This window comes from Saimiri boliviensis, chromosome 15 (assembly GCF_048565385.1).
Source record: "Saimiri boliviensis isolate mSaiBol1 chromosome 15, mSaiBol1.pri, whole genome shotgun sequence".
NCBI lineage: Eukaryota > Metazoa > Chordata > Mammalia > Primates > Cebidae > Saimiri > Saimiri boliviensis.
In genome coordinates, this window is record NC_133463.1 from 69159935 (window position 1) to 69172130 (window position 12196).

The 12196-nt window shown below is 39.4% G+C and overlaps 1 protein-coding gene across 7 annotated transcripts in view; it reads left to right on the forward strand.

The window, feature by feature from the left end:
* The window catches only part of COL14A1 (collagen type XIV alpha 1 chain), a 254139-nt gene that overhangs the window by 190007 nt on the left and 51936 nt on the right, over window positions 1–12196 (forward strand). For all 7 annotated transcript variants that reach the window (XM_074387087.1, XM_039464751.2, XM_039464753.2 and 4 more), the window contains 4 exons: window positions 5036–5089; window positions 9142–9237; window positions 10382–10435; window positions 10797–10850. In XM_074387087.1, coding sequence (XP_074243188.1) covers window positions 5036–5089; window positions 9142–9237; window positions 10382–10435; window positions 10797–10850 — 258 coding nt within the window. The remainder of the gene's footprint in view (window positions 1–5035; window positions 5090–9141; window positions 9238–10381; window positions 10436–10796; window positions 10851–12196) is intronic.

The following is a 12196-nucleotide window of genomic DNA, read 5'->3' on the forward strand; positions in this document are numbered from 1 at the left end:
TGATCCACCCGCCTCGGCCTCCCAAAGTGCTGGGATTACAGGCTTGAGCCACCGCGCCCGGCCTGGTTGTGTTTTTTTGAGACGAGTCTTACTCTGTCACCCAGGCTGGAGTGCAGTGGTATGATCTTGGCTCACTGCAGCCTCCGCCTCCCAGGTTCAAGTGATCCTCCTGCCTCAGCCTAGTGATTAGCTGGGACTACAGATGTGAGCCACCACACCTGACTAACTTTTGTATCTTTTTTTTAGTAGAGGCAGGATTTCACCATGTTGGCCAGACTGGTCTCAAACTGCTAACCTCAGGTGATCCATCCACTCAGCCTCTCAAAGTGCTGGGATTACAGGCATGAGCCATTGTGCCCAGCCTGATGTAGGTCTTTCTACATCTAATATGCTCTAGTTCATTGGACCAGCTATCAGCTTATATATTAATATAAGAAAATAATAAACTTTCTATCCTGCTTAAAATGTAATTGATCTCAAACCAATCGGATAACTTTTCAAACTAATAAAGTGGGATGCAGTTGCTCAATTTTCTTTTAATACTTTGTAAATGCTATCACACTGTTTTAAGAGTTTCACTGTTGCTTTTGAAAAGTCAGCCCTCAGTCTAATTAACTGTCATTTTATTGTGGGAAATGTGTCTTTTCTCCCTGGTTGTTTTCATGGTCCTTTTGTCTTTGTATTTCCGAAGTTTCACCATAATAGATCTTGGTCTGGATTTTTATTGTTGTTATTTCGAAATTTTGGGGGCTTCATGGATTTGAATATTATTGTTTCTCATTAAATTTGATAGATTCTCAGTCATTATCTCTTTGAATATTGGCTCTCTCCCAATCATCTCTTTTATATTTTTCTGATATTCTAACTAAATGTACATCATAACCTCTCATTTTACTCTCTCTGTCTCTTAATCTCTCTTATTTATTTTCTACTTGTCTCTTTGGGCTTCATTCTGTGTAATTTCTTCAAATTTATTTTTCATTGTACTCTATGTTTACCTATGTTTAATATGCTATTTAAATGATCTATTCTCTCTCTGATTTTAATGATTATATATTTTGCTTATCTAGAAGTTTTATTTGGTTCCTTTTTAAATATTCCTGGTTGTTTGTCTCCTCTTTCCTTTATAATACTTTCAAAATATTTTTTCTATACATATAAGTACAGCTTCTTTATCTGATATTTTCAAAATTTGTGATGTGTGTGATTCTGATTCTGCCATTTGTTTTCCTACTGATCTTATTCATGCTAACTTGTTTCCACATGTATTTTGTGATTTCTTTTTTAGTGTGTAATTGAGTTCACAACCAATTGAAAATTACTTCAAAGGTTTGACTTGCAGATCTTCACAGACAGTATAAATTCTTGTCCCCAGATTATATAAGAATCAGCTTCAAGGTATTATTTGTTTAGGGGAGGCATTTCCTTTTCTTTTCTTTTTTTTTAAATTGCATTTTAGGTTTTGGGGTACATGTGAAGAACATGCAAGATTGTTGCATAGGTACACACATGGCAGTGTGACTTGCTGTCTTCCTCCCCTTCACCTACATCTGGCATTTCAGGGGAGGCATTTTCTACCTCACCCATAGCTAAAGTAAGAAGGACATCTTGGTCATCCGCCTGACAGTTGGCCATTATTTTCTGTAGCTCATTCATAATGTAGGCTTTCAATTTTGTTCTTTTTTTTTTTTTTTGACTGGAGTTCATTGGCAAGATGTTAGCTCACTGCAACCTCTGCCTTCTAGGCTTAAGGGATCCTCTCACCTCAGCCCCTTGAGTAGCTGGGACTACATGTGTGTGCCAACACATGCAGCTAATTGTCGTGCTTTTTTGTAGAGATGAGGTTTCACCATCTTGTCTAGGCTCGTCTTGAACTCCTGGGCTTAAACAGTGTCAGCCTTCCAACATGTGGGGGATTATAGGCATGAGCCACTGTGCCTGGCCAGTTTTCTCAGTTTTTAAATTTTATTTATTTTTTTTAATACTTTAAGTTCTGGGGTACATGTGGAGATCGTGCAGGTTTCTTACATAGGTATACACGTGTCGTGGTGGTTTGCTGCATCTATCCCTCTGTCATCTACATTAGGTATTTCTCCTAATGTTATCCTTCCCCAATCCTCCCAACTCCTGCTATCCCTCTCCTATCCCCCAACCCCCTGGCAGGCCCCAGTATGTGATGTTCACCTCCCTGTGTCCATGTGTTCTCACTGTTCAACACTCACTTATGAGTGAGAACATCCAGTGTTTGGTTTTCTGTTCTTGTGTCAGTTTGCTGAGAATGATGATTTCCCGCTTCATCCATGTTCCTGCAAAGGACATGAACTCATCCTTTTTTATGGCTGCATAGTATTCCATGGTATATATGTGCCCCATTTTCTTTATCCAGTCTATCGTTGATGGGCATTTGGGTTGGTTCCAAGTCTTTGCTATTGTAAACAGTGCTGCAATAAACATATGTTTGTAAGTCTCTTTATAATAGAATGATTTATAATCCTTTGGGTATATACCCAGTAATGGGATTGCTGAATCAAATGGAATTTCTATTTCTAGATCCTTTAGGAATTGCCACACTGTCTTCCACAAGAGTCGAACTAATTTACAACCCCACCAGCAGTGTAAAAGTGTTCCTATTTCTCCACATCCTGTTCAGCATCTGTTGTCTCCTGATTTTTTAATGATCGCCATTCTAACTGGCGTGAGATGGTATCTCAATATGGTTTTGATTTCCATTTCTCTAGTGACCAGTGATGATGAGCTTTTTTTTCATATGTTTGTTGGCTGCATAAATGTCTTCTTTTGAAAAGTATCTGTTTGTATCCTTTGTCCACTTTTCAATGGGGTTGTTTTTTTCTTGTAAATTTGTTTAAGTTCTTTATAATTACTTTGAGATTCCGGTTATTAGCCCTTTGTCAGATGAGTAGATTGCAAAATTTTTTCCCATTCTGTTGGCTGCCTTAGTTTTAAAGAATGCTTCCTTTTCAATCCTTCCCCCACCTATCATAGGCCCAAATTTACTTTAAATGCATTTAAATGCCTTGTGTGAACTCAAAAACATAAACTTTCCAGCAAGCCTCAGCCATCTTTCCCATGCTTCCTGAGGGCAATTTCAGTTCACATGTATACTATAGTTTTTTATTTTTCCTTTCTTTTTAGTACTTAAGAATAGAGTTCTTAATTACAATAGTGTTTTAGCCAGCATTAATACGTGTTTATAGCTGGCAGGGTTTCAAGTATTTTCAGCTGTAATACTGCTGGAACAGTCATAAATATTTGTTACCTACAGAGCAAACTTTCTAATGAAGAGAAGGAGCAGAGATGTGAGAGGGAAGGGTTGACCTTTGATTTGGAGGGGGAAAAAAGATGTAAAATGAGAAAAAAAATCAATTGAAATTTTATATTTCAAAAATTTGAAATAAAGAAATTTTGTATTCTAAATAAAGTGTATTAAACTAAGAAATAGTATCTCGAGCAATATGTAATAAATTCTGTTTGATGGTTGAACATACTTTGATCATTTTCTCATTCAAGAATTTAGGCAGTAGTATGATGTATCAGTAAAACTAAAGGATCTGTAGGAAGGCCTAGATGGAAGAATCATTTTCTCTTTGCATAGGCTAACCCTCCCTTTTACAAAGATGAGTGTTTTCATCCACAAATATTTGTTGAATTCTTGTCATATGCTTAGTGACTAGGGTTAGGGATGAGGTGGAAAGTAAGTTAGAAGTATAAAATGGTCCCTGGGTTTTAGACATGGTGCCTCTGACATGAGTATCTCTGAGATAAACAGTCACATTTGAATAAGATCTTCACCTGAACACAAATTATTTAAGATGCACAAACAAAATTAAAAAGTTGCAACAGACTGGGTGTGTTAACCGGGACACGCTAGGCTGCGAGAAGCAGAACATTTAGCTAACACGGTAGCATAAACTATGAGGACAATCGAACATTTATTGTTTGCTCAATAAAAGGTGTAGAGGCAGATGGTCTGAAGAAGGCAAATGAGGCTGCCGGACAACTTCATCAAGGACTTGTGCTTGTTCTAGCTTCCCACGTTGCTTTTCTTAGGTTTGCTGCATCTTGATCAAAATGGCCAAAACTGCTTAACACGACTATTCCTGGTTGCTAAGAAAAGCTGAGAAAACAAGTATCTGCCTCTTTTGGCCTTTATCGTAGGCATACAAGGCAGAAGGGGATTAGAAAAGGCTTTTAGGTATCCAGTCAATAGTGTCTGACACACTGGGGGGAAAACTATAATGGAGCATACATAGATATCTGATATATGGCACTTGATACTGGCATTGTAGATCAACTAGGAGATATGATTGATATTCAGTGATGGTACTGGGACATTTGGTTTTCCATGTAGAAAATATCTACAGATGAAAGTACATATAGCCTCTAAGTTTGTGTAAGTACACTTCAGGATGTTCACACAACGATGAACTTACCCTGTCGCCCAGGCTGGAGTGCGTTGGTGCGATCTTGGCTCACTCTAACCTCCATCTCCCGGGTTCAAGCGATTCTCCTGCTTCAGCCTCTTGAGTAGCGGGATTACAGGTGTCCGCCACCGCACCCGGCTAATTTTTTGTATTTTTAGTAGAGAAGGCGTTTCAGCATGTTGGTCAGGCTGGTCTCAAACTCCTAACCTTGTGATCCTCCTACCTCAGTCTCCCAAAGTGCTGGATTACAGGTGTGAGCCACCACGCCAAGCTCAATGTACTTTATTCTTTGCATCCATTAGTAATGGTAGTCTTCTCTAATCACTAAATAGAAGACTAAATAAAATCTTACCATTTTTCAATATTTAAAATGGATTTGGCAAAGAAAGTTTTCCAAAACTTTGAAATTGTCTGCAGAGCTGGGACTGGGTGGTAAATTTCCAGTTAAGGATCATGATGAATGTATACTATTACATAGTGTGTTGGCCTTTACATAAAATAATAATGAGTTAATTCATACTATTAAGGAAAATGAATGAAATACACTGTGTTGAGATTTGCCTTTGAGCTAATACTTAACATCTGTTTGCCAGGGTGGTCCAGGACTCCGAGGACCAAAGGGCCAGCAAGGTGAACCAGGTCCAAAGGTAATGTGTATGTTCTCTCTCTCTCTCTTCCTCTCTCTCTCTCTCTCTCTCTCTCTCTCTCTGTCTCTCTCTCTCTGTCTCTCTCTGTCTCTGTCTCTCTGTCTCTCTCTGTCTCTCTCTGTCTCTCTCTGTCTCTCTGTCTCTGCCTCTCTCTGTCTCTGTCTCTCTGTCTCTCTCTCTCTCTCTCTCTCTCTGTCTCTGTCTCATCTCTCTCTTTCATAAATAGCCATCATTTTGGAGTTGAATATGACTTAGTTCACCCTTACAATATAAAGTTCCTCATATTTTTATGAAAGTTGTGCCTAACCCTTCTTTCTTATTTTTAAAGACTATGCTTTTTAATCAAAAAAGAATATTTAATAATTCAGTAAAAAGAAAGGCTTCTAGGTTAAAAATAAGAGTGTCAGTGTACTGACTGGTTTAGTCTCCAAGGTCATTCTCTCAGAATTTGTACACTCTTCTCTTCCTTTACCTACAACGAAAATGTATGTTTAGAGGAATCATGCAGAACCACAACTTGGCATCAGTCCTGTCCAGGTAGTTTCTTGGGTTTTGGATTCCTCCTCCTCCTCCATTGCACTATGTATAATCAAACACACAGTTTTGTTTTTCATTCTTACTGGCCAGGGTCATCAAATATGGTGGTTCAGGTTGTACACCGTACAAAGGCACCCGCCAAGAGCCCAAGCCATGCCAAGCCATGTCAAGGAACACGTTTTTCTACTTTGCACAAAGGCATCCTGAGGACTGGCAGAAGCCCAGTCACTAATGGAGTTCAGGCCTCACCATCGTCTCTCCAGCTCTTGGCAAATCTTCTAACTGGTCTTCTGTCCCAAGTGGTTTAACATTTCGATTGATTCTTCACATCTGCCCCCAGATTAATTTCCTTGAAGTCTATGCTGGATCATATCATACTCTTCAGAAACCTGCCGTCACATGCTGTTGCCTTCGGAATACCGTTCACCCTCTTTGCAGAGGCATTTAAGGTTCTTTATAACTTGACTCCCGTCTCATTTCCACCACACTGCTCCACATGTTCTCTTCTCCATCCATCCGGCTTGACTTACTGCTCACTATGGTTTCTTACTAAATTTACGTAGCATTTGTTCATGGGGAGGGGAACATTGCAAGGCTTTTTACCAGAAAATTGGAAACAGAAGAAGCAACGTAGAAGAAAATATTGGGATAAAAAAGAAGTAAATGCAAGAAGGCTGAAGGTAATTAATCAGGTACTAGCCAATTCAAAACTCAGATCATAAGATGTCTCCTTTTGTTTGTTTTGTTTGCTGGAACAGACTTGATGTATCTTACTTGGCTCCATCTTTTATGGTGCTGTAAGAAGGTCAGTGGCATGATCTTTGCTCACTGCAGCCTCTACCTCCTTGTTCTTCTCAAACAAGGGTGCACTGGCTCTTCCTCAGTTTCACTCAAAGACAGTGCCCCTCTGCTCCTGTGGATTCTGGCTCCCCCCTCCCAATGCCTCTATCAACATGACCACAGTGTTTTCTAACATGATCACTGGATGATCGTCCTAATCTGAAGATAAATGAGTTCATAGATGTTTGGTGATCCCAAGACCCACCCATTTCCTCCAATTATTCATTCCCATAGGACTGTTACTGATATGGTTATTTCTCTATGATGATTTTGATGAGTCACAGATTTAAGTATGTAGTGGTTTTTGGAAAAAGTCTTATCGGACAAAGGATGCTGACAAGTGCACCAATGTGGACAATGCAGAAATAGATACCTTCCCTGCAGAAGGCCCCAAGACATATTTTTTCTTTTGTTACAGCAAATAGAGAAAAGCAACCCTCTTGTTGGTCTGTCTTAGTCATTTTTGCCTTGTATTTTACAGAATAAAATGTGACCCTCTACTTTCTGGTCTTCTGCTTGCAATTTCTCAATAATATATTATTAAATTCGACTGGGCGCACTGGCTCATGCCTGTAACTCCAGCATTTTGGGAGGCTGAGGCAGGTGGATCACCTCAAGTCAGGAGTTTGAGAATATCCTGGCCAACATGGTAAAACCCTATCTCTACTAAAAATACAAAATTAGCCAGGTATGGTGGTGGGTGCCTGTAGTCCCAGCTACCTGGGAGGCTGAGGCATGACAATCATTTGAACCCAGAAGGCAGAGACAGCAGTGAGTTGAGATAGTGCCACTGCACTTCAGCCTGGGCAACAGAGTGAGACTCTGTCTCAAAAAGCTAAAAATAAATAATAATATATTATTAAACTATTATATATTTAAATGATATATTATTAAACCATTATAGATAGCAATATTTAAAAATTGCCTCCTTGTCTCCCTCATGGTATTTTAAAAAACCCAGCTGCCTCCTCTCTCCCTCTTATGCCATGCTCCTTGTAAGAATAGTTATCACTGAGTGCTTCCACATCCTCACCTCCCAGAGAATTCTCAACCCACATGTGCTTTCTGTTCCTCTAGGAGTCCTATGAAAATTCTCTTGTAAAAGTCCCCCATTACTTGCTTGTTGCCAGATCCAGTTTAGAGTTTAATTTTTCTTATTTGAGATCACTACAAGATTTGACGCAATCAAACACATCTTTGAAAATTTCTCCTCCTTTGACCTTTTCTGCACCACTGTTCCACTCCATCCTTATCCTCTTCCTAATTCTTGGGCTTTTTCATTTCAGATTCTTCCCCAGGTTTCTCCTCCTTTCTCTTCTACCTGATTATCATCTCATTTTTATCCATGTTCTCTTTTATTCTCTCAATACATTCTCCTCAATAACCTCACCTATAAATATATTTTCGACTACTCCAAAATCCATCCCAGCACAGACCTCGCCTAACTCCTTGGGCTGCTGGACATTTCCGTGTGGCTTTCCTATGCACCTAAAGCTTAGCAAGTCTTAGTGCGCACTCATTATCTACCCAAACTTTACCCCACAATGCCTCTTTTTCTGTATTCTTTGTGCCAAGCAATGGGTACACCAGTCTCACATCTAAGATGATACTCAGAAATTGGGAGGTCTTAATTTAATAAAAGAATAGCTTTAGTTGAAGTCACAGAGTGAGAGACAGAAGAGGTTAAGGATAGGTAGGTTTTCTAGGTCTAAGTTTTCTTACGTAGTTTAGTTTTAGTTAAACCACAACAAGGTCCAAGCTACAGACGTAAGGGTTACTGAAGTAAAAGGGATGTCTGATCCTGAAAAGAAAGGAAGTAAAATAGGCAGGGCATGGTGGCTCATGCCTGTAATTCCAGCACCTTGGGAGACTGAGGCAGGCAGATCACCTGAGGTCAGGAGTTCAAGATCAGCCTGCAACATGGTGAAACCCTGTCTCTACTAAAACTACAAAAAATAGCCAGATGTGGTAGATGCATGCCTGTAATCCTAGCTACTCAGGAGGCTGAGGCATGAGAATCACTTGAACCTGGGAGAGGGAGGTTGCCGTGAACTAAGATTGTGCCCCTGCACTCCAACCTGAGCAGCAGAGTGAGACTCTGTCTCAAAAAAAAAAAAAATTAAAAAGGGAAATAAAATAATACTAAGCCTAGGGAAGGTCATTCAGTGGACATTGAAGGAGCTATAGCGTGATGGCAACGTCAAAGTGAGGAAGAAAGAAGAGGCTAGGTGCAAAGTTTTCAGTAAGTGCAGAGAGTCCCCCTGAGGTAGGTGTTTGACATTAGTGGAGCTAGAATGCAGTTCATCTGGACGGTGTGAACCTTCGCAGACTAGGAGGGTGGTCTTGAAGCATGTATACTTTTAAGTTTGGTATAGAGTGTGGGAGGTCTCATTACTTACAAAGTTGGCACAGCACTCTTATTTACAGAAGCAAAAGTAGTAATGATATTAATAAAGTTGCAGCAATCCCTGGGTGTTTACTCTTACGGTTTACTGCTGACATTTTACCTGGAAGGTAAAATCATTTGAGGCTTTCTGTCTTGTTATTCTGAGTATTTCAGATCTTAGGAAAAACTATGTAAGGAAACAAATGATAATTGTCCTAAGCAGAAATATTTTCTGGATGTCAGAGAGTCTAACTTACTTTTAGGATGACATTTCTCCATTGCCTTCCAGGGACCAGACGGCCCTCGGGGTGAAATTGGCCTTCCGGGACCTCAAGGCCCACCTGGACCCCAAGGACCAAGTGGTCTGTCCATTCAAGGAATGCCTGTGAGTTGTGTTCAAACGTTCAGATGGGTTTGATTGTTATCTCTTTTCCATGCGGTTACAAAGAATGAACTTTTGTCTTCTGTGCCTTAATAATGAACCTCAGTCCCTTTGAAAGCAATGATTGAGTGTCATGTCACTAGTTATGCCCTTAGCCAATTTTTTTTTTCAACAAGGAAAGTCTTTTAATCAGTAAGTACATGCACAGGAAGCAGGTACATCTGCAAGCATTGTGTTTGTAGAGGAAGCACAAAGCTTACATGTATAGCCCTTTTTCTTGTTTAACTAAATTCTTAATGGATGTGATAACATCTAGAAAGTAACAAATGTTATACACATTTAAGCTTTTTCATTATGTGTAGTAACTGCCGGTACAGATTAATAAAGGCCATTTGTTCATGATCCTTATCTCAAATGGCATCAAAGTGCCATTTATGGAGAGTGAGAGTTTTAGATTTTTAGATGGTGTACTTTAATGTAGCTGCATTTCCTTGAGAAGTCATTTTGTACCATTGAAAAAAAAATTAATTATATTCACTGATCTTCATTAATCTTACTATAGGGGTCTAAATTTAGGAATAAAACCAATCTCTTTAATTCATATTTGAAGCAACCAGATCCTTTAAGCTCAATTTTTGGCAATCTTGCTGCATATATTATTGTGTCTGCCTAGCTGAGAACTCTCTCCTACAGTATTATTTTACAAAGCATTAACATGCCAATTTGTGTAATTACTAATAATAAATATTGGTTGAGGTCTTACTACATGCCAGATTCTGTGTTTGCTTTTCCCTTCTTGTATTCCATTTAAGTATGTTTCTAGCCAAAACAAAACAAAACAAATCTACATAGATATGAGATTGTAAAATCCAAGCCATAAATAATACTGAAATGTTCAAGTCTGCCCTCCATGTATTTACCATATTGGCCTCACCATATCGGACTGTATTTTCTATGTTGGAACTATCCTGGTATATAAATGCTTATATAAATGGCGTGGCATATGTGAAAAGTAAAATGTGTTCTGTTTGGATGTTAGTATAAACGCAATTTACTGTGGTGCAATGTTTAAATGATCAGAGAGGGAAAAGAAAACACTAAGAATTTACCTATGTGAACTTAACTCTGTGTACTTTTGGATATTCAGGGAATGCCAGGAGAAAAAGGAGAGAAGGGAGATACTGGCCTTCCTGGTCCACAGGTATTATTTTTATTTTTTAGGTCTGTTGCTCTTAGTCTACACCTTTGCCAAGGGGGAAAAAGGTTGTAGCTTCTGAAGTCAGCTGTGATCTTGGTAATTACTGTTTTTCATATTAAAGACCATTTGCCTGTATTCACTTGCCTTAAGCCCCTTTTGAGAGTCACACTGATGTTCCCCAGGTGAGCTCTGGCAGGGAACATTCTTTGCCCGTGATAACTTCCAAGTCTGAATTCTAAGTTACAAAGGATTCACCATTATGCTCTTAGGTTTGTTTGGAGGTCTTCATCTGTTTCAGGAAAGCTGGGTAAGCAGATGACTCATTCCTGCGAACCTGACTCTTTTTCTTGCCTGTTCTATGTAGGGTATCCCGGGAGGCGTTGGTTCACCAGGACGTGACGGCTCACCAGGCCAGAGGGTAAGTCTTGCCCAAGGTTGGTTTTGAGGAAAGTAAACTTTTTACCAAGCCACTCTTACTGCTGACAGGCTTCTATGTAAGGAAGTCAAGTCACTTTTTGCTTTTTGTTTTCTCCTGTGTATCGATATTCTACCTATCCTGCATCTATTTCCCTTCACTGACATCTTGTATGTGCATTGCTTCATAAAACCCTAGGAACTTCCATCGAACCTTCTCAAATTAGCACATTCCTTTCCGAGTGCTCCCATAACCTGAATATAGTTTATTGTGTGCATTGGTTTATCAAGAACCATATAAATTGAAATTTAAATAGAATGGCTTTCTGTGATATGCCTTACATGGAAATCTCCATTTATTTAGTGTAGTTCAATTATTGCTTCTTTTTATCTGTTCAAGCGGAAAGCAGTACGATAACGTAGAAAGATTCAGGAAAATGATACACTAATATCTGGTCTTTGTTTAGTCAACAAGATTTTACTGAACCAGATTTGAGGTTCTTGTTCTCAAAGAGTTTATAGTTTATTAGGAAGAAGTATAACTAAGTAAGAAACTTTATTACATTCTATAATGAGAGCAGAGCCCCGTAAGAACAGAAAAAAAAAAATGGATAACCGAACTGGACTTGGAGGCTGGAGTAAGATTTCTCAGAGGAGGTACCATCTAGACCAAGTCTCAGTTGAAAGATAGAAGTCAGCCAGATGAACAAGGAAGGGAAAGCTATTGCAAGCAGAGAGAACAGCATAGACAAAGAGGTAGAGGCAAGGGAAGGTGGGGCATTTCCAATATTGTACATTGTTCAGTATGGCGGGAGATTAGAGTGAGTGTGTGTGTGTGTGTGTGTGCACACGTGCGTGTGTGTGTGTTGTATGCACATGCACACATACTTAGGTGTGGGGAGATTGTTAAGAGGTGAAGTTGGAGAGGTAAGCACAAATTCATTTAAGTAATCTACTTTTTCCAGCTAAGGATTTTGAACTTTAACATGAAGGCAATAGGAAGCCATTAAATTTTCAAAAGGGGCAGAGAGGCTGGTCTTCCTTAGTCACTGATCTAGACATGTGAGCAGCTCCACAGTTTCCCTCAAGACTGGATTATATAGAGTAGCAACCACTTAGATCCAATCCAGTGAAGGGCAACACATCTGGCGTTCACTGTTTTTTCCAGTTGAACTTATTAGATTAGCAAACAATTGGCTTGAGCACCCACTTCTCTACTCAAACGAGGCTTGCTTGTAGCTCAGGGTAGCTAGACTGTTCAAGAATAATGAAATTGTTCTTGTTTTTTCTATAGAAGTGTAGATGTGCAACCTTTCTACTTCTCCCCAACACGTTTTTTTAACAGCAAAC